The sequence below is a fragment of the Podarcis vaucheri genome (genome assembly GCF_965113315.1).
Source record: "Podarcis vaucheri genome assembly, chromosome: 10".
Taxonomy (NCBI): Eukaryota; Metazoa; Chordata; class Lepidosauria; order Squamata; family Lacertidae; genus Podarcis; species Podarcis vaucheri.
The window spans coordinates 47,899,871-47,922,916 of NC_138748.1; the positions used below are offsets into that span (position 1 = coordinate 47,899,871).

At 42.3% G+C, this 23,046-nt stretch overlaps 1 protein-coding gene across 2 annotated transcripts; it reads right to left on the reverse strand.

Moving 5' to 3' along the window:
• Window positions 1-4,761: 4,761 nt before the first annotated feature.
• Window positions 4,762-22,151, reverse strand: ISX (intestine specific homeobox). 2 transcript variants are annotated; one of them, XM_082240901.1, is made up of 4 exons: window positions 20,799-20,975; window positions 10,344-10,495; window positions 7,422-7,538; window positions 4,762-6,521 (listed from the first exon to the last, which is right to left on the reverse strand). In XM_082240901.1, the coding sequence occupies exons 1-4, from the start codon at window positions 20,854-20,856 to the stop codon at window positions 6,282-6,284; spliced, it is 567 nt and encodes a 188-aa protein (XP_082097027.1). In that variant the 5' UTR covers window positions 20,857-20,975; the 3' UTR covers window positions 4,762-6,281. The 2 variants fall into 2 exon arrangements, with proteins under 2 accessions (XP_082097027.1, XP_082097026.1); XM_082240900.1 differs by having other exon boundaries at window positions 4,763-6,521; window positions 20,803-22,151.
• Window positions 22,152-23,046: the final 895 nt, after the last annotated feature.

Here is a 23,046-nt window from a genome sequence, read left to right on the forward strand (position 1 = left end):
ATATTCAGGGGCATACCACCTCTGGTAATAAGAGAACAGCCTGGTTCTTGGTATGTCAAGGTGCCACTAATGGTACATGTGTGGCCTCAGGCTCACTGATGGGGAAGTGTGTTGCAAAATTGGTGAAGTGCATAGTTCATCAAAGGATGGCTGTGTTTTGTTTTGCATGTTGTTTCAGAAAGTACAGATTACCGTATTTTTTGCTCTATAGGACGCACCTTGTTTTAGAGCGGGAGAACAAGGGGAAAAAATTCTCTCCTTCTCAGCTCAGCGCCCCTTCAGTGAAGTGGCAGGAGAAATGGAGCCCCTTCCATTTCTCCTCCCGCTTGGCTGAAGGCGCGCTGCACAGCTCTCCCTCTCTGCTGAAGCCAGGAGAGTCTTGCTCTTCCGGCTTCAGCAAAAGGAACCCAAAGCCTGCGGAGCACAGTGGGAACTCATGCTGCGCTCCAAAGGCTTCAGGCGGCTATCCCTAAAGCCTGGAGAGTGAGAGGGGTCGGTGCACACCGACCCCTCTGGCTCTCCAGGCTTCAGCGAAAGCAGCGCGAAGCATCCGGAGTGTGGAGGGAGCGCTCCCTCTGCGCCTAGGAGGCTTCGCGTTGCTATCGCTGAAGCCAAGGAGCCTGCATTCGCTCCATAGGATGCACACACATTTCCCCTTAATTTTTGGAGGGGAAAAAGTGTGTCCTATAGAGCGAAAAATACTGTAGGTGACTTTCACCCCCATCCCGAAGCTTGAACAACTGGCAATTGCAGTAGGATCTTCTTTCTGGTAAGAAATGGGAAGCTTTGTACAACACCCCTTTCGTAATGAACTCGGTGCATCTTTCCTAGCTGGAGGGGAAGGGACTTAAGCAATGTCAGTTGAAGATATTCATTAGTCAACTGGTCCTTCTCTGGCTAATGAAAGGGGCCAATATGTCCTCCCTGGCAGACAATGGGGCAGTCTTCCAGTGGTCCTTTAACCTGTGTTGACCTTCAGTGTTGGTCCCTGGGATGTCTGACAATGACATCATTCTCATTTAGCTATCAAGTGATGGCTATTTTAGAGCAGCCTTTCTCAACCTTGGGTCCTCAGATATTATTGTACTGCAACTCCTATCATCTCTGTCCCTCAACCATTCTGGCTGGGGGTGATGTGGTATGGAGTCCAACAACCTTTGTAGGTCCAGAGCTTCCTGAATTAAACTAAACAAAGTTTGTAAACTTCCCCCTCCCTAATCTGTTGGCTTTAATACTTGCTAAACCGTTAATTCACTGTTGTGTGTAAACCACTTTGAATACTCTTAGTGGAAAAATCCAGAATAAAACCATTTGGGAAACAAAAATATATAATTTCACCACTTAATATCAACCCTTCTGGCTGCTACTTGAGCTCCTGATTCTTCCTTCTGGGCATTACAATGGTGTTGTGCAACATCAAACTCCACATGGTGAATTCAGTGCATCTTCCCTAGCTAGAGAAGATGACCCCATGGTCCCTTCTAACTCTATAGTTCTATGATTCTGTTTGAGCCATGCTGCAACAGAAGACTCTTATCTAATCTGCAAAGTTGTTGTTGTTTTAAATAAATAAATAAATAAATAAATAAATAAATAAATAAAGCAAAATAAAAACAAGATGCCTAAAACTAATTCAGCTAAATGTGAAATTTGATCTGGGAAATTCTCCCTCTGGAGCAATCAGCCTGAAGAAGGAGGGGGAAGAGCTCAGCCTGTGATGATGACAAAATTCAATCAGAGTTGAACTGCCATTGATTGCTTTGATCTGGTTTGTGTTTATCTTTTAATTAAGCTGTTCTAATCCATTTTTTATTTCTTATGTGCCTTTACCATTTCTCTCCCTGCCCATTCTCCAGTGGCAGTTGTTCTGCTGGCATGACAGAAATGGGCATGTTGGAACAAGGGGGACCACACTGGTTAGGTATTATGATAAAGTGAGAGCTGCGACAAAAACATTGGAGTGTACCCCCAGCCTCCATGGGGAGAGTCTGCTTATGGTCATGGTCAGGTCTTGTGGGGGTTGGGGGCTAAGGGGAATTTTGTGGGAAATTTGCAGTCAAAACATAATCAGCAAGCACAGTGCTTGTTAAGGCATGAAGGGGCTAAGACCATAGAGCTGTATTTGCTGAGAGGCAGATTCAGACCATAGAAATGCAATTTGGTAGAGTAGGCTCAGTCAGGTTATGTCTCCTCTTCTCCAGAGAGGGAGGAAGTAAAGCTTTTTCTTCCTGTTCTCTCCCCCTCCCTCCCTCTTTCTTTCTTCTTTGAACCATGCAGCTGATCAGATGTGTGAGACTGGCGCTCCAAGCCCAGACTCCATGTTTGAAGATACTATTCTGTGTTTTGTGCTCAGTAAGCCAGCATGAGTTTGACCAAACTGTGGGAGGCAGTGGAAGACAGGAGTGCCTGGCGTGCTCTGGTCCATGGGGTCACGAAGAGTCGGACACGACTAAACAACTAAACAACAACAACAAGCTTTTACCTGAAAGGAACTTTGATGTAGCATTGATTGATGCAGTGAATGAGACCTTGCATTGTGTAAGTAAAGGAATTTAAACTTACTTTATGGTGTAGACTAGTCACAGAGAGACAATATGGTGAGGAGCAAAAAAGACTTGTTTGACCCCTGTAAAAGGCAACCAGGCAACCCCACACTGCTGTAAGGTTGTGTTAATATGCTATGTGGTGCTATGTTGCTTCTACCCCAAATCTCCACCCAGGTAGCAAAGTACTCTTGTCCCATGCCTCAGAGGACTAGGCCAGCTGGGGGGGGGGCCTCCAGGGACTAGCTACTTTGTTTGCGTGAAAACTTTATTCCAACAAGACTTCCACTTCAGGCCTCAGACAAGCTCTGCATGTGGCTGTCTCCACCGTTCCCTAAGACTTGTGCTTCATTAGCAAAGGGACCGTTGCCTAAACTGGAAGGGGATGATTTGAGTTGTAGTCCAATAGCATGTGGGAACTCATAGTTGAAGATCATGTGATCAGCCTGTTTGCTGATCAATAGGATGTGGATATAGTTCTCCATTTGAAAGGAGATTAGGAAACACAGATTTTTATTTTATTTTTTAAATCTGGCAGATGGGCCACAGTTGTCCTGTTAATACAAACAGCAAGAGACATTTGGGTGAGAGGTCATCAAAGCCGTTGTTGGACCAGAGTGGACAATCAACAGCCAACAAAGAAGCAATTGTTGAAAGTCCCAAACAATGTTTTCTGCACCAGACATAAATAAAGGAACACTCAAAAGATGGAAAAAAATGTTTCCTGGAGCGAAAGAGACAGATAAGGGGGCAGGTGTAGGGTTGTTAAATTGCCTTTTCTTATTGTACTGGGAGCCATTAAAAATAGCCAGGCCATTTCAGCTACTGAAAGTTTTTAAGACCTTTGAAGAATGATAAAGCTTTAGGCTTAGGAGGCTGCGAGTAGCAGTGCCTACATTTAATGATTGAATAAACTTGACACTGATGACATGGCAGAGGCACTGGAAACAATGATGAGAAATGAGATGATAGAAGGCTTGGCAAAACAGAGATGAGGCGCAGTCACCGAAGATCCCAAGCAGAAGGGCCCCGTCTAATCAACAGGCTTTGATTCTTTTAATAGATCACTGGGGTAGCTGGAAAGACCGCAACACAAACCCACTTAAATTAGCATTCCCGAGGACCATGCCCAGGGCTTCTAGCCAGCATTTCACTGCCATTGTTGCTATTCCATGGGGGCAGGGAACATTTTCTCCTTGAAATTTTTATGAAAACAAGAACCAGAGCGATAAATTCTTTGCAACTTTTCAGAGGTGGGAATGTTATTAGAGCTGATAAAAAATCTATTTGAGTTTCCCTTTAAAGTGTTTAATCTGAAATCCCCTGAAGATTCAACACTGGACTCGTATTTGATCATTTAAATGAAAAGAGCCTGCAGGTTGCTCCACTATTTCCCCCTCTCAGGAAAAAAATGTGTGTGTGTGTGGCGCGTGCGCGCACACACAAAACTATTGAAGAGATGGACTGAAATATGTGGAAAGTCTCTTCCTGCACTTTACATCTGGGGAGGCATAAAGAGGCCTCTCAATCTTTGGAGACTATCCTGCATGCTGGGGACACACAATTCTGAACCACCTCAAATTCTGCAACCAAAATCCTCACATTTTGCATTCAGAATGCATGACTGAAATCTGGACAACCTGCATAGATTTCTTTAACCACACTCATTTCATTTATCCCTGTTGCAGAATCTGAGTGCTTTTAAGAGACTGGAAGCTCTTTGTGTGTGTCAGACATTATTATGTTGCTAGACATAGTCCAAAATCCATGTTCTCATGAATATTTTGCTACAGAAATCAGAAAGAGTGTTTTGTAAAATGTGCTTCATGTAATATGAGATAATAAAGTACAGCAATTTTAATCAAAATCTAAGAGGTAGTTAATCTGAGTAGTTAGTTAATATTATTTTTTAAATTATGGTGATCCGTTGCTGAGTAAACCCTACTGAAGAAGATAACAGTGGTTACCCAAACCTCATTTCTGGTTGTAAAGGGGCGCCCATATCAGTTCAAGCTTCAGGGCCCTGAAAACGTATTCCTATTTCTGTCAATTACATCAAGTTCTTCTTATGCTATTAGCCTGTGGTATTTGTGCCACCTGGGGAAGCTCACTTTTGTGTACCTGGCCCGATTGGCATGGGGCAGCTTTCTATTTTCCTGTAAAAGCACACAGGAATTCTGGGAGAATTCAAAATCGCTCTGCCTCCAACATGGCTCCTTCTGGTTTTGTTCTTTGGTGGTTCACTGATCCTCAGCACTGGAGAAACCCCAACAACACAAAAAGCCATTTCCTTGTATAAAGATTTTAATCATTTAAAGACACTCCTTAATGCAACAGGGCAAGCCATCCAGTATTTCATCCAATATAATTCTGTCTCGCCCTCCATCTACTAATCTCTCTCCCCCTCCATCTATTAATCTATAAGCCATTATTTCAGGTTCAAAATACAATAAAGCAAACACCCTCATCCCTCACTTCACAGAAATAAGGTTATTCAAAAGCTACCTTGGTGTTTTTATCCCTTCTCTTGAACGTACATTTTACCCCACCAAGCACAACTAACAAAAAGTGTGCAAGGCAAAGAATCCAACAGCCTTATCCTTTAGATCAGCCTTTCTCAACCTTGGGTCCCCAGATGTTGTTGAACTACAACTCCCATCATCCCTTGCTAGCAAGGCCAGAGCTCAGGGATGGTTGGAGTTGTAGTCCAACAACATCTGGGGACCCAAGTTTGAGAAACACTGCTTTAGATTGTCCAGTTTGATCAACGGAATAATAGCGCTTTTCCCGAAGAGGGAAGGTGATTCCACACCTCCAGCACTGACCAATAAAATCTCATCATCCCAGGCCACTTTTGCAACAGTGTTATCCATCAGTTTTAGGGCTGTGTAAAGCCTCAGCTCTCCAACAGACATTGCAATGCAATATCCATTTGGTATATTAACCCCACACCTAGAAAGTGATATTTTTTTCAAGCAGAGTCCTTCAATGGAGGAAGTGTTGGCTTTCTTCTATAATTGCTTCTCATTTAGGTCAAGCAGCATTCATTCTTCAAGGTCAACGAGAAGCATTTTAGCTTTGTATTAAGCTGAATTCTCCTCCAGCAATTATCGGTATTACGTTTGCATCTCTTCATTCTTCTGTGGAGCTCTAGGAGCATATGGTTTCTCCCTCTTTCATCCTCACCGGTGTGAAGTAGGTGAGGCTGAGAGATGGGGAAGGGTTGCAACTCAGCAGTGGACCATTTTTCTTGCATGCAGAACAAGGGTGCCAACTTATATAAAATATTGGACTGGCCCAGGTAAGCCTCACTTAATTGATCACAAGATGTGGCACACACACCATTTGAATGCTAAAGCCCATCAGCTTTGGCGACCCTGGTCCCCTCAAATATTTTATGGGAGGGGCGAAGAGGCCTCAGCCCCTAGGAGTTGGCTCCTATGATGCAGAAGGTCCCATGTTCAGTTTCTGGTATCTCCTGGCAGGTCTGAGAGGGACTTCTCTTTGAAACCCAGGAGAGCCACTGCCTGTCAGTGTAATACTAAGCTAGGTCGACCTTTGAGTCTGTAAAAAGCAACTACCTATGTTCTTCTAGCAATCAATTCAAGACCACCTAGCCACCTTTGTAGCCACTTGGGGATCTGAATTCAGCAGGTTTCCCTGGTGTAAGTCCACCGCAACAGGCTAGTTCAATGATGATGCTACAAAGCACAGTAGCTCTTCCTTCCTCATCCTCTTCTATGTGAAATTGCCACCAATATGCCTCCATTCTGGTTTCAAGGACAGAGGTGGGAGGCTGTACTGAGGGAGGTAGTCAAAGAGTAGATAAGGCTTTGAGAACATCATTGGATCCGTGCGCAGCAGGGCACAGGTCGCCATGTCTGGTAACCAGGAAGATGAGGAATGCTCTTGGATCGAGGAGTACTGCCATGGGTGGGGGCCTATGTCACAACGGCTGCATGGCACTCGGCAGGGACCCTGTCATAAGACAGAGAAAAAGAGAATCTTAGGCACACTAATGCAGGCTTTTAGCCGGGTGCAATTTATGAGCAACACACGACTTGCCTTATCAATTCCCTTCAGTGTTTAGCAATAAAAAAGCAACAAAGTTTCAGAGAGTACCTCTAAATGGAGTCCTTAAAATATAGTGACAGGCAATCAGTAAGGGAGAAAAGAAATCATTTTGTTCTGGTGATTGCAAGGGTTTGTGTGGGCGGAGGACGGGACAGAAATATTGTTTGCCAACCAAATAACTCTTTCAGGCTGCAGCCCTGTACAGGGGCTCAGTGGGACTTACTTTTGAGTAGACAATAATAGAACTGCACTGTCAGACAGTTCCAGCCTTTGCAGAACATGTAAATCCAGGGTTTAGAACGTGTTGGGATTAGAACAGAAAAAGGAGCTGTGTAGAGATGAAGTTTTGAAGTAATCAAAACCATGGTTTGCAAACACAGCTCAGACTATTGTATCAGTTTCTGGTTTGCATTAGCCATGGTCTGTAGACATTAAACTCTGAGCTCCATAGAGATGGGGTTGGAGGGTGAAGAAAGGAATGTATTTTTTTGAGGTTTGTAGGCCAGAATAGATAACAAGGTCTGAGTTTATGGTATTTCAGTGTGCTAGACTCTTGGATGCCTCTCTGTGCAAGGCTATTACTGTTAAGTCTATTTGTGATTTTACACAAACACCCACAAAGGCTATGCAAAACTATGACAAGTAGTGCCTAACACAAAACTGTTAATCAGAAACATTTCAGGGTGTTTATTACTTGCTTTTTCAAGGTTCAGTATTTGTCCTTAATTAGTACAATTTATACGTACAAAAAGTCTCAGTTTAACAAGGTCGGTCCTCCCTTTACAGGTGGTCATTTATACTCACTACTGTCTCTGCCTTTGGAGCTGGGATAAAATCAACCTCAGTTAGATGCTGAAGACCACAAAAATTGCCAAATCTTTCATGCTTCCTCCACTTTGCCCGCTGATTCTGAAACCAGATCTATGGGGGGGAGGGGAGAAGAAATGAAATCAACCAAAAATATATTAGAAGGAATAAATGTACCCGCAACTGAGAGTTGTTTCTGGTAAAATATAAGAACTAAATGGATTTTAATTTGAACACCTGTGGTCGCCATGGTGGCTCTCCCCATTGGAAATGACATCTTTTAGAAAACTTAACATGAAAAGGGAATGGGCAACCTATTGAAAATCAACTGAAACTGAAAAAAATTGATAATATGATAAAAGATACATATTAATGGACTGGTAACAATATCACTAATTAAGTGATATATTTAGGAATGACAAAGGGATGGGTTTCAAGGTTCAAGAAAGATCTAATGGAAAGCAATGAGAAATTATTATCAAAATGTATAAACTACTGTTAGAATGGGATACTAAGGATGAAGAAGTCAAATCAATAATGATACACTGGGCAAAAGATATTGGGTATAATATACAACTTAACTCATGGGAAAAGTTGTGGAAGGAGGATTTAAAATTCACGGCTTGTACGCTGAAATAAAACTATATGAAAATGATGTACTGTTGGTTTTTGACTCCTATAAGACTAGCAAAAATGTATAAAAAACATTTCCAACTTATGCTGGAAGTGTAAGGGAAAAGAAGGCACATTCTACCACATGTGGTGGACAAGCAAAATAGCAAAAGAATTCTGGGAAATGATATATATATTGAATTGAAAAAAAATGCTCAAGACAACTTTTGTCAAAAAAACAGAAGCTTTCTTATTGGGAATAATAGGAGATGAAATACCAAAGGACTTGAAAAGACTGTTTATGTATGCGATGACAGCCACAAGAATGCTTTTCGCCCAGAAATGGAAGGAAGAGAAAGTCCCAACCAAAGAAAAATGGATAATCAAGATGATGAACTATGGTGAAATGGCAAAAATGACTGTGAAGATCAGACACCAAGATGATAAAAAATTCAGCAAAGAGTATAAAGGAATAATTTATAGAGTACCTTAAAGATCACTGTAGATATTTAAAAACGTTAGCAGGATTGTTATAACACTTACAATGTAATAAGACTAAAGTTAAAAATGGATACAAAATGGATCTGAAAAATATGATTTGATGCAATAGACAGAACAGATAAATATTGGAAACGGGGGGTGGTGGTGGAGAGAAGTAGAGGGATTCAAGTAATCTCAGCTGTGGAAAAATTGAAAATGATTTAAATGTATAAGAACATTGTTAAAAAGCAAACAACAAAATATTTTAAAAAGAAAGAAATTAATTTGAACACCTGTGGAATTACAAATGGCGAAGACAGCTGGAAGGACTAGTGAGGAACCCAAATTTAGGTGGATTTGTAGCTGGTTGACTGGCTAGCTGAGATTTCTCCATTGTAGGTAGTTGGGGCAGATGATCCTCAGTGTCCCTTCCAACTCTACAATTCATTGATTCTGTGATTCTGTGACATCTTATGGAAATTCAACCCTGCAGATTCACTGAGGCCAAGATGCAAATGATATTTTTTTGGGTTTCATTCTTTTGATTGGCAATGAGCTGAGAATAAGTGTACACTTCTTGACAATGAATATATGCGCATGATATTCACATCTGAAGGCTCTCCATCCCCCCCCACTATGAAACCCTTGTGTAGGGGGGGGGGGGAAGCCTCGCCTGTGAAATGGCTCTTAGATATGATCATTTAAACAAGATGGAGAGATGTGTCTTCTCATCTAATCTAAGAATTTAAATTCAAAAACAAGTTTCACTTGCTTTGCTGGGGGCTGCTTTGAAGAACTGCCTCGGGAAAATTGGGTTTGGAGTAAGCAATGAACTGTTTGCTGATTTTTACGAGCCATTCTGATAGTGTGCCAAGGTGGGTTTGTTTATCTCTACCTGAAAGTGGGACATGCTGGGGCTACTCTGGTCAGAACATTACCTTTTATCAAGCACATGGCTTTGCAACTGAATACAAGCTCAAATATAATGAATGCAGCTACAAACGCAGGGCACTGGAGATTGCTTACTGGGAAATCATTTTTAAAAGTTATTTCCCAATAAAACTCACATGGTGATGAGAACAGGGCTTTGCCACTAAAAAGAAGAATCACGACACAAATGTTTATGGTGAGCAGGTTATAGTCATTGAAATATAACAATCTAGCATTTCTCTAAGTGAGCAGTCCCACCCACTGGAGGGTGCTAGGATTATCTTGGGGGGCACTAAGAGGCAAGGGGGGGATGCTGCTGGAGGCGTCAATTGATTTTCAAACTTTGAAAAGCTAGTATCATTGGCTCATCCATTTTGTTGAATTACTTAAATAGTTTTGATTGGATTTTGAATAAATATGCAATGAATAGTTACTGTTGTGAATTTTATGGTGTTATTACCTTCCTTAGTGGGCCATGCAAACCAATTTTCTGAATAATGCTTTTTATAGGGGGCACTGGGAGTGAATTGATGGAACCAAGGGTCTGGTGGGAACCACTAATTTAGAGCAGTGTTTCCCAACCTTGAGTTTACAGCTGTTTTTGGACTACAATTCCCATCACCTCTAGCTAGGAAGACCAGTTGTCAGGGATGATGGGAATTGTGGTCCAAAAGCTGCCCGAGACCAAAGGTTAGGAAACACTGATTTAGAGGCTCTGCGAACCAACCTAATTAAAGCAGATTGCCCGTTCCAATATATCCAGGCACATGGATTGTAATGAATGGGAGGATTCTATCCCACCCATTTCCTGAGCATATTTACAGCCACACACTTTAGTTTCCTTCAAGCAGCAAAATGTATTGGACTGACCCTATACCAGAGGGACAAATAATTTACCTGGATCCTGGCTTCTGGAAGATTGATCTTTGCTGCTAGCTGGTTGCGGATGTTAACATCTGGGTAGTGTGTAATGTGGAAGATCCTCTCTAGCTCTTGAAGCTGCTCTGCTGTGAATGTTGTCCTGATCCTTCGTTTCCCTTTCTTTTCATCTGTACAAACAGAGGAATAGGTATTTTAGGGGATTATTTTTATAAGACAGGGACGTGTTTGAAGTTGATCTAGGGGGCAGCGGCGGAGGAAGCCACTCGGGTGTCTGGGGTGGCGCAAGCCACCCATGGGGCAGGACACACCGTGGGGCCTTCAGAGTTTGCCTGCCTCCTCCCATTCAGTCACCCTACAGCTGAGGTGGAGGCAGCGGGTGGACCATTTGGGCAGCACAGAGCCTGTGTGCGCCCAAGCCACCACATCTCTGCCAGGAGAGGCGCATGGCTCAGGCATTTTGTCAACCTCATCAGTGGTGACACCCAGGGTGGCCCGCACCCACTTCACCCCCTTCCTCCACTCCTGCTAGGGGGGCACCCTTCTCTAGAAAAGCAACAAACCACTAAATTCTGATTAAGGGGGAAAAAAAAAGAGTATGGTTGGTTTCCTTTTTGAGAGGAGTGGGATTAATCCAATTATGGCTCAAAATAAAAAGTATAGATAGGACCCGTCCCCCCATCTTACAGTTGTCCAGCACAAAAAGACCCAGGATCTATCTGCCTATAATTTGGCAAACTTTACCCAACCTGGAGGGGCTACTGTGCCTACAAATTTTAACCCCTTCTGTCAAAAGGATATTGATTTTTCAATAGTGGAGGGGTGGGGGACAAAGAAGACTCAGATCCCCGAAGTGCACTAGTCAGCCACTGAATTGATGCAAGGGTCCTGAGTCTCCTTAAGCTTAGAGATGTTTATTACACACTTGAAAAGCTGTTCCCAAGCAAAACCAGGCTGATTTACACATGATCAAATCAAGCCAAGTCTTATGGCTATTACACAATTCTACCAAGCACATCTCATTGGCTGTTTTTTTTTGAAAGATCAAACACATACGCACCACACTCCTTTCCAAGTAATTCATGTGTCTGAGGATGCTAGGCTGAGATATAAAGCCTTGTTTGCAAGTGCTATATGTGAAGGCTTGATTAGGACCAAGTCTACAGTTCCTGTCCATGTTGCCCTTTCCAACCCTGCCCCTAACAAGTGGGCACTGAGTATAGATGCCTGCAAAGTGGCATCTAATAATGAGCAGTTGCTCACATGTAGGTGGTCAGTCACAGTCTCAACCACATATTAGGCACACTTTTATCACCTATTATGTTTAGCCTCAGCCACCTTATTACTAAACAACACAATCTTATAGCTGTAGCGTTACAGCAAGTAGCAGGATGCACATGGTTGGTGGGGGTAATGCTGAAGGGAATATATTCTGAGACGACAATCTTACAAGCTCAGTTTTCAGTGTGGCTGCAAGTTAGGCAGAAATATAAGCATCCATGGTAATGAATACTGTCATCACAGGCTCATCTCAGAAGGAAGGGTCAGATTGATTGAATGAATGAAGCTTATGTACCAGAAAGTTCCATCTCAAACCCTTGGACCTTTAAGTAGCGTATCAAAATACAGCTCATTAGATGCATCTCTTGAAGTTGCCTCAAGGAACAAGTGCCAGTCACACTAAGTCTCGCGGACACTATGAGGGCAGTGATCAGAGATAAGCAAACATTTCCTTAGATGTGCATTAAAGACAGGAGTCCTGTAAATTTCAATCTTGTTGAAACAAGTTGTTTCAGAAGAAAGTTCTGTTCAGTTTTTAACAAAAATCTATATGAGCTAGAAACTATAGGGGTCAAGAATGTTTTGCCACGAGGCAAAGCAGAAAATAGCACTCTCGCCTGCTCCTCTGCTCCCACCACTGCTGCCTGAGGTGACTGGAGGCAGCCCAGGAAGGCCAGGACATGCTGGAGGTGGTGGGGGACAAGTGAAGAAGATGGTGACTAGTATGCTGGTACCCCCCAGATCTGCCACCCCTCTCAGCTGTCCTCAACCTGAGACATTCATCCTGATTTGCCTGTATGGTGTTTCTTAGGAAATCAGGCCTGAGTGCTCACTGGAAGGACAGATCGTGAAGCTGAGGCTCCAATACTTTGGCCACCTCATGAGAAGAGAAGACTCCCTGGAAAAGACTCTGATGTTGGGAAAGATGGAGGACACAAGGAGAAGGGGACGACAGAGGACGAGATGGTTGGACAGTGTTCTCGAAGCAACAAACATGAGTCTGACCAAGCTGAGGGAGGCAGTGGAAGACAGGGGTGCCTGGCGTGCTCTGGTCCATGGGGCCATGAAGAGTCAGACACGACTAAACGACTAAACAACAACAACATGCTGCTGCCCCCCAGATCTGTCACCCCTCTCAGCTGTCCTCAACCTGAGACATTCATCCTGATTTGCCTGTATGGTGTTTATAGGTATCCTCATCAACCAGTCATTTATCCCACATATTTTTTAATCTGTTAACCCACCACTTTCCTAACCACAAAAGTATTTTTTTATAAAGTAGATCTGTTTCACCAGAGTGCTTTAATCTACTTCAGTTGCACAAACCTACATTTTCAGCATTTTCCACAGAATACTGACAGTGGCCATTGTCTGGAGAACAAATTGGCCCTTGAGAGTACAGATGTTCGCCGCCTTGGGTGTCCCACTGCAGATGCTTCTGAAGAACACTGTTGTTAATATTAAGGTAATGTAGGTCTTGCTGCTTTCTGCACTTGGTGTGACAAGCTGTTTACTGACAAGCTCGTTGCATATGGACAACAACACACAGAGTTTCTGAGTGCCAGTCCTGTTGAGAGCATTTTTTTCAAAGCTGGAACTCATCAAATTAAAAGAATAAAATAACCTGAGGTCAGCTGTGGACCAACAGAGTCTGAGTAGACTGGCTTTGATTTCAGCTCTAAATGAAATTGCTGCTGATATAGTTACAGTCTGCTAATCAAGAACTCGCCAGTAGGAAAGTGAGATGGTGCATTTTTGATTAAACTTAATAATTCTGTTTATGTTTCAGAGAGAGAGAGAGAGAGAGAGAGATTTGGGCGTGGGGAGAGGAAGGGGAAGAAAGAAGTGGCACGTCTATGTTAGCATTCACCCCCACAAGGTGAAATTTTCTTTGACTGCAGCTCCGAATATTTGTAAGTGCCTTTGGGATTTCAACTTCGGAGATCCCACAGCAAACAACAGCGCTCAAAATTACAGTCTAATAAAGAATGTGGGAGGAAGATATAAGGCTAGAGAATGTTGAGTGTAACGCCAGATTTACAAATTTGGCTCCAGAATCCCTGGGGAAATAAGACACCATTTCTTTTTTGAAATGTTTCCATATGCAAAAGCTTGGGATGTTCAAATGCATTTTTTAAAAGCTGCAGGGAAGTCATTCAGAATAAAAGCTTAAGTGGTTTAGGAGTGCAGTTCCTTTCCCTGAATGTAGCTCCTGAAACCTCTTGCAAAAGTCCCCATGCTTTCATGGAACAAAGAGCAACCTTAGCATGCTGGAGTATTTCAAATAGGCTCATCAATTCCACACAGATCTTAGGCTGCAGACAGACTGGTATGAAAGAAAGTGGTCCCTAAGGTAGGGACTTTATCTTGCCCTTGGGACTCTCTCCAGGTCACAATCCTCACTGGTCCTGCTCCATGTCCCCCTCAATTGCTGTTGCTCATTTGCAATGTGTCCTTGAACTGTAGTGATGCCTCTTGCCTGCTTAGATAGATGCCTGTGTGCATGGCTAGAATATAGTCTAATGTATAGAGGGAAAAGTAACACCCATTTATCTGCTGTCTTTTATCACTGGCCCTCTCTACCACAGGAAGTCTACCATGGCCCTTGGCTTAGAAAAAGGTCCCCCACTTCTGCCCTGCTATGAGTTATCATATACCTATATATTGTGCTGGTAATGACGATGTTGCTGATGGTGAGGCCAGTTTTAGTGCTGTCAGCAATGGTGAAGATGACATCAGCTTTGCTTCTTCAAAAAGGTGATCCAAATCACAGCCACTGGTGTCTGAATGGTGTGGCAAGGCTTTTTAAAGTGTTGGCCCTTCCATGAAAGTACAGGTCAGCCAGTTCATTAAAAATATAAAAAAAGGATGTAACCATGCTGTGCTTCAGTGAAGCAAACCAAATTTGCTTGTATACATAAGGAGATATGTCTGCTCTGGGGCTTCTCCTCCAAGCTAAAGAGCTTGCTTTCCAATTTAAGAAAGCATGTGGAGAGACGATGAGGCAAGAGTATGGTGCTGTGGCTAATTTTTTTTATTAAAGGAGCTTCTCACCCCTTATTAAAAGGGACTAGTGTAGTCAGGGAGAATGGTTCTAATTGGGTACATACAAATTGCTCAGGGTACAGCCTTCTGCTACTGAAGCATAGCATTTAGCATCCTGCTGCTATCTGTTGAGGCATTGCAGAAATAGAGCAGCAGGATGCTGGGACGTTTAAAGGCTCCATTTCATTTCTTTCAGCCCAAAACTTTCAGACAAAAATCTGCCTTTACCCAGACACCAATCATAGATTGCTTAATTATTGGAGAGGAGGGCTGGAACAGACAGTAAGCAGAAGGCCCCAGGCACTAAGAGCAGAGAATCATTCAGCAAAAACAAATGAAAACAAAAAAACATGAGAAGTGGGAATGGATATTGAGAAGGATTGGGAGCTCTCTGTCTCTTTCTCCCTCCCTTCCCCAACTCCTCCCTTCCTCATGCAAAGCTATGAAATGCTCACCATGTTTTGTGAAGGTCCCTGTTCAGTGTGCTGAAACCAAATGCAGTGTGGAAGAAGATACCTTTGGAGGCCAAACACACCTTGAATTCATTGCCAGCAAGGATGTGCTGGCAACTGGTATGGTTGGAACGGATTTGCTTCTGGGAAATTTACAGCAACTCTCATCCTGGAAAGGATGGGGGCATTTGTAGAGAGGCTTCTGAGATTCCCAGTATTTAATAGTTTTGTGTCTTGCCTCCTGCTCCAGACATGACATCAGAGGCTGTTACTTGAGAGGAAGAGAAGGACTTTTATTAAAGCAAAGTACAATATAGTTTCAACAGCAGCAAGAAAAGCTAATTCTGTCCCAGAGCGCCTACAAACAGGACAGAGGAGTTAACCAAGCTAGGAACACGACCAGAATTCCAAAGTCCAAGGTTAGGCTAAGAAGTTCAAAACTATATGAGAGCAGTGCAGTTGTCCCAACCAGTTCTCATGCCAACCCAGCAAGCTTTATGGCGACACAAGGGAAAGGAATAGCAAGTTCCTCCCAACTTCGCCTCTCCTTTGGAGCAGAGTTGTGCACTGGGCCAAGTGGGAGAGGGCAATTGAATGGCCAGGGATGAAAGTGACAAAGACTAATCCTACTTGGGGATCTCCGCCCTGAACAAGGGAATCTTGCCCAAGGACTGCACCAAACTTGGGAGCTGTCCCTGGCTCTCCTGAGGATGCAAATATAGTATTAGAATTCAGGGTTCAGGTCCATTTCACACATCAGATTGCAAAAAAATGCATTTCTTTAAAAAATGCAGATTGTTGTGGAAATGGGGCAAGCATCAGTGAATACATGTGGCATGGGATGGAAATAGACTAATTCAACCTTCCCTAGTTGTTAGGGAGCAAGATTGGGGAAACGATATTGCTCTCATGCCCTGTTGGGGGCTTTTGGCTGTTGTAAGAAACAGAGGGTGAGTCTTTAGTCTGATCCAGCAAGCCCCTTCTTGCATTTAACTAACAGCCTTGTACCTTGTGCTTGGGAATTCCAAGAAACCAAACAATCAGTGCAGTGCTGAAATTTGTGGTTATTATCAGTACAGTTATGAGAAGTTCATTCCACCATATTGATTCAAGATGGCACCCAACTATATCCAAACATAGAAGAAAACCTGTTCCTTGATCTCAGCAAATGATATGCAAAATTTGGTTAAAATCAGTGCAGTTTTGAAAAGTCGAGTTTGCTGTCTTGATCAAAATGGCACCCAACATAAACCTGCTCTTTGATCTCAGATGAAAGCCTGCTCCTTGATCTCAGAAACCATCACACAAAATTTGGTTATCCATAGCGAACAGAAATAGTCCATACAGAGCTTGCCCAGGGCAGAAGTCTTGTGAAACTAAAGTTATAAACTAAAAGAAAAAGCAGTTGGTCCCTGACAGGGGGCCCCTGGTCAGCTTAGCCCAATGAGGCCTGGGGCTCAGTGTGCCCAGCTGCCCCACACCCTCTGCACAGACCTGGAACAGTCAACTTTCCAAAATATACAGCAGATGATACTTGTGTCTTTGAAATAGAACTATAGAATGAAGTTGGATTTATTATAGGTTTCTCTGTCAGACCATTTACAAGCTACCTGTTGCTATCTGTTGTTACTTGTACCTACAAAGCTCTACACATCAATCAGAGGCTCTTGCCTCTTTCAGATCTCTGTCTCAATCAGGTTTCCTGCTCCCTTTCCATTCCTGCAGTGTAATTTTGTCATTACTTCAGTATACCTGGCCTCTGCTCCTTACTGATATAAGATAAAACTCTTGTTAAAACAACAGATAAAAGGCATGCCCTCAATTCTTAGCCAAGGAATAATAAAAAACACACACCAAGAAATCAAATCCTTGGGCTGCAATGACGAGTTCTTAGATCAGTTTGGGAAAAGACCAATAAAACCACAAAAGATGTTAGAGAGGAAATGGTCAACAATGTTATTAATTTATAAAATAGTCCCATAACCCAGTGTCTATTAGCAGAAGCCCTACAGCTGTGATCATAAGTTTACCGAACAGCCTTATAAAATGTGAGCTGCATATGTGAAATCCCAGGAAATGCACATTGCTTGGGTTATAGAGGCTGATCTGAGGGGAACTGGCAAGTCAGAGAAAAGAGTCCTGCTGCATCAGGCCAAGGCTGCATCTAGACAATTGTCCTGTTTTCACAGTGGACAACCAGAACCTTATGGAAAGCCTACAAACAGGACTTGAGTACAGTCTAACTCAGTGGTAAGGTATTGGATAGGAGTCCAAGAGCCAAGCTAATCATTACAGTAAGTTACAGGTTTTTTAAAATTTAATGTGTACTTTAAAAAATGCAAATAGCAGCCATGGGTTCAGATTGCAGTTAGGTGTAGGGGGGAAAGGGCTGGGGAGGAATGTTGAATAGCAGCCATGTTGGGCAGTTAGGTTTGGGAAGGCAGGAGTTCAGGAGATAAAGCTGAACTCTTTCCCTACTTGCTGTGTTCCTGATGAAAATCACCCACCTCCTGCAAATCTCTCATTTTATCCAAATATAATACATCTCACCATAGTGGGGAAAACACCAGGTGACCAATGTGTGCCTGCTCAGTCTGCTGACCAGGTGTTGTTAACTGCGGATGGGTAACTTCAAAGCTCCTTTTATGATTTCTTTAAATCAGACTTGAACTGGACAGCCCCTCAGCAGAGGACACCTTCGAAAATAGAGGACTGTCCTCTGAAAAGTAGGTTGCATGACCACTCTGCAGCTCAGTGGTACAGCATATGTTTTACATAGAAAAAGCTCCAGGTTCAATTCCTGGTATCTCCAGGCAGGACAGACTCATGTCTCAGTTTCCTGAAGACGATTCTGAGCTAGATAGACCAATGGTCTAACTTAGTACAAGACAGCTCCATACCCCAGTTCCAGATTGGAACCAGTGCTAACCATTTGTGTCTTGCTAGTGATAGATATTTTGAGCACTGCCCTGCCTTGAGATAGTTTCCCTCAGGATGGAAATTCTGTAGATTCTGAACTACCCAGTAACACTGCCACATTCCCAAACTGAGGAAATAAGCCTAGAACCCCTACTTGCATGTGATGATAGGCCTGATGGACTTGAACAACCTGGTGACCTCCAGAAGTTTTCAGCTACAACTCCCATCATCCCCAGTCAGCACTGTCCTAAGAAATCAGGGGTAAAAATGTACTCCGAAAAGCTCTTGCAATGGGTCCTAGTTTTCCATCTGACCCTTCTGACTGACAATACTAAGAAGCCAGTCTCTTCAGCCCCTTTCTAGTCCCATATTTGCATAAGCTTCTAAAACATGAGTAGGAAAATGTTAACTTTCTCTGCACCCTTTAGAATATTCTCTTTGAGGAAAAGGGGAAGTGGAGCAGGTGAAACACAGAATGTTGGGCGGGGGGAGGTCTTTGGAGCCAGGATGACATTTTACTTTGGTAAATGTAGCATTTGACTTCCAGAAATTGTGACATTTTAGCCTGGCGCAGGCTGAGAGAAATGTTACTAATCGGGAGAGAAATGGCTTTGAGGTTTGTTTCAAATTGCCTTGGCTTCAGCCTTTGCAGCAAGATGTAAGATAGGATGGTTGAATTCACTTCTGGAAGCCTTAGTTCAAAGTAATGACTGAAAAGTCAGACTGAAAGCCAGATGCAAATTTGGGAGCCTAGGGAAAAAAAAGATACAATAGATCTTTTGTTACTGGAGTACTATTTGAAGAAGATTTCTGCTTCATGCAACTCTGCTGAAACTGCTCTCAGGCCATTAGCTGCAAAGGTGATGGTGGAAAGGAAATATACCAGTTAGCCCTGTCTATGGAAGCGACGACTCCACATGTAGGAGAAGGCCCGGGTTTGACTGAATGAGATTTCCCCCTAATGAATTTTTGGACAGTTATTATTATGCTATTTATTAAATTTGTATACCGCCCTATACCCGCAGGTCTCAGGGCAGTTCACAGGGGGAATTCAATTCAGTCTGCGTTTGAAGGCAAATCTATCAATTTCATACTTTCTGAAACAATTTGGGAAGCGAAACATAGCCACCATTTCAAATTCATGCTTATCCGAATTTTGCAATGTAGTTTCCCAACCAATTGGTCAACCAATGTTTACAAAAATGCTTATATTAGGAAAAACGTGCATAAAAATGAACATAGCACAGAAAATAATTTACAAAGTGAATTACATGAGAGAAAGTCACATTAAAATTCCAATAAGGTTCATGAGGATTTTATAATAAAAAAAACACCAGAAATTGCTGCAGAAATGTGGAAAGCTGAAGTTAAGATTAGACAAATGAGAAATTTAGAGAATGGAACTTGACAGCTCATTCCATCCCTACTTGGAAGTGTAGGAAATCCCTGATCTGCCTTAAGGCATCTTGTTAACTGCGTGATCTGACTTGGAAGCACACTAACTTTCCCTGAATCAATCTGATTCACTTCATAATTTGGGCTGCATAGAGTCAGTGAACACCCGTAATAAATGGTGGAAAATCACAATTGTTGGTGGGTCTCCATCACAGTGGTGGATCTTGGGGTCTCGAATTTCAATAGCGCCCTGTGCAAAGCCAAAATTCGGTGCCCCCTGCCTCTCTCTTTTCATTATAAATAATAGTTGTGGTGTATCCTGAGGCATCTCCGAGGCTCTGCACCCCATGGATCCGAACTGGTTGCACTCCCCTAAATCTGTTTCTGTCTGCTACGTGAATAAACTGTGCAAAACAGATACAGTATTTCCTTTTGCTATAGGATATGGTGTACGTGTTTTGTGCTTGCCTTTTTTTCTACACGGATGAAAGATTTTTTTTGCAGCAAAATCATCTCATTTGGAAAAAACAGCTCTAGATTAATCTTGTCATAGATCATAGAAGGATTTGATGTTTAATGTTTTATTATGTTTTTATATATGTTGGAAGCCACCCAGAAGTATACATTCACAACACTAGAAACCACCTCAGGTCTTCCAGTCTTAGTTGCTAATTACACTGTTTCCACTCTGCACAGCCCTCCTAAAGAATTAGCAGTTGCTTGTCTTTGTGTATGTTAGCACAGGGCCTTTTCACTTCCAAGCATCCCATCTCTTTGAAATCTCAGGCTGACAGTTTTGCAATTTTCGTATGGAACAAAGTGGCTTGAAATTTCAAATTTCAATTCGTTTCATAGTGTTGGGATGTGATGTCAGGACACCCCTCCCCCGCTCCATTCTTTCCCATTTCACCTGCACTTGTACATATATTGTAGGGTTGCCAGATCAACTATTTAACAAAAAGACCAAAATTTTGGCTTAGATGTATGAAGTTTGTCAAAGTTCTCAAGTAGAAGGGATGTCATCAATGCGTTTTCATGTTGGAAAAAGCTGCACCTGTTGAACCTCTGCCAAGCGCACTTCTGTTACAGGTGCAACATCTCAGCAGCCCTTGCCAGGCCAACTTATTGGAGTGTTTTGCCGACTGGAGAACACATTTGAATTCCACCCCTCCGCCATCTTGCCCAAAGGGTTATACGTTGGTATCATAAATAAAGTAATTTTGAATGCGAAGCATGATGATATTAAGTCATGAAATAAATTGTGGCTGGTGGCTGTCTTAAGCAATCAAACTTTGGAGTCATGCAAGGGCATAAGAGGATCAAGGGCATAAGAGGATCAAGGCTCATATAAGTTTCATAAACTAGAAGCAGCGGTACTTACTTACCCTTAGCCGTTTCTGAAATTGGCTCTGTTCTGAGGATTTGAGCATCCTCAGCATGGTTATTGCAGATCGTCGTCGTGCGTAAGCAGACCTCCCTGGATTTTCTTTTTAAGATCTCTTCAATAGAAAAATGTAGGATGGGCCTCTCCCCGTTATCACGTTCCTTTGAGTCACTCATCTTTTTTTCCATTATGAAGGTGGAAACGCAGAGTCAAATTTATATATGATGATATGGAGAATATACTGTGTATACCACACTCTTGCTGTTGTTCATTTTATGCAAGGAAAAGGCAAATAAATGTTGATTTCTCTCTCCTTGCTGACACCTACTCAGACTAATTCAAAAGACGGGAGGAGGAATGAAGCCCACTTTCTCTTTTGGATCCCTGAAATCTGCTACAATATTTAGAAAAAAATTGAGTCAGAAGTAACAGCATGACAACCAAATAGAAGCAGTGTGTGCAGCCCCACCCCTATCAAAACAACACCCCCACATTTAAATTTCTAAGCCTCTTCATACATCCACTCTCATTGTAATCCCAAGAGGAGTGTTCTTCTTAACAGATTCAAGATCTTGTTAGAAAGACCCACTAAAGAGAAGCTTAATGTAAGAAAGAATTTAGAAATGATTACTTTCCTTTTTATTCTTTCCAAGGAGACCAATGAACAAGAACCAGCACATTCTTCTTCAACCAATAGGCAGTATGGCACTTGAAAAAGCAATTGGACTAAATATAATTTTCTTCAAGGTTATTTGGGAAGTCTTTGAAAGTCTTGAGCATAAATAAACAAGCTTCTCGGGACCTTCATACTACTTATCCTTTCTGAAATGATTTGGGAATTTTATCTTCTGTTTTACAACTCGGCAAAAAGTCCCAAAACTGCTGCTTTGCAAAAAGCTTTTGCCAAAATGGCAATAACGAAAAATAAATCTATACAAAGATTCCTAGAATGCCTGAGCAAATGGAAGAGTCGTTTCCCCTGCTGTTAATACTTCAACAGATGTTGCTTGAAAAACATCCCAAAGGTTAGAGATTCCTTTCCATGTAAGCTCCACGAGGAAGAACTTCAGAGGCTCATCTTCCTCTCCCACTCCTTTGGATTTCTCTTGTTGTTTTTAACACATTTAAATGAAGTTTTGTACATTCCGCTAAGATTCCCCTCCCCACCTATGAAAGTCAACTCCCTTTTTGGTCGGCTCTTCCCTTTCATTCCTTTCATTATCTTTATCCCACAATTGTACTGACAGATCATTCTTACTTGTCCAATTACCTGATATCCCATCATATGATTCTTTGTATAGCTTAGGCTGAAATTACTGTGTAACCAAGGTGGCAATAAAACTCACCTGACAAGATGAAAGACTTCAGGCTTTTTCCAAGGGCTGCGAAAGTTAGCTGCCCAGGGACAGAAATTATGGTGAAACACCAGCATGTCAGGCAGAATAAAATGTGTATATTTAATTAAGCTAACATCACCATCCCATGCTTTGGGTGGATTTTATTCATAGAGAAGAATGCACAGGTTTTTAGCCTGACAATGCAGTCCTGTGCATGTCTATTTATAAGTAAACCCCATTCATTCCAATGAGGCTTAGTCCTGACCTGAATAAGTGGGCATAGGATTTCAGCCTGAATGTACTAATCAAAGTTCTACTCTACAAAGCAAGATAGGCTATTGACTATCTTTCAGACTGATAACTAAAGTAGCACCAATCCTTTATCAGTTCTTTGCAGATAACTTCATTTGGAATTTTATGTTTTAACTAATCTTATAAACCTCCTCACATAATAGCATAATCTTATGCATGTTTACCCAGAAATAAGTACCTCTGAATTCAATGAGGGCTACTTATGAGTAAGTGTCTATAGTATTGCATCCTGGGAGCACAATGAATCACCATCATCATCCAAGAAGAGGCAATTTAGGTCAAAAGGCAGGATTTAAATAGTGATAATAAAGCCAGGCAGACCCAATAATTTGCAAAAGTCCCATTTTGTTGAGGTCCTGTTTTATTGTGTATTGCAGTTAATCTGGTTCTGTTTATAAGGAACAACTCTGCTGTCAAGGTATTTTACAGACCCCTTTGAATGCATGCAGCCATTGTCCCTCACTCACACTGGGTTAACCTACAGGTGAGGGTCACCTGGCACCTTCATTACATATCTTTATGTGCCTGGCAAAAACATTTTTCTATAACCAGGATTGATTAAACATTCTACGGCTTTGTAAATGTGTTTGGGGAGG

Excerpts from the sequence above, each read along its gene's own strand:
- ISX (XM_082240900.1), bottom strand. The coding sequence starts at position 20,989 with ATGGAAAAAAAGATGAGTGACTCAAAGGAACGTGATAACGGGGAGAGG. Across the intron at positions 10,496-20,802 it reads AATTTCAGAAACGGCTAAGG|ATGAAAAGAAAGGGAAACGA; the intron begins GTAAGTAAGTAC and ends CTGTTTGTACAG. Across the intron at positions 6,522-7,421 it reads CTCCAAAGGCAGAGACAGTA|GGTCCCTGCCGAGTGCCATG; the intron begins GTGAGTATAAAT and ends GTCTTATGACAG.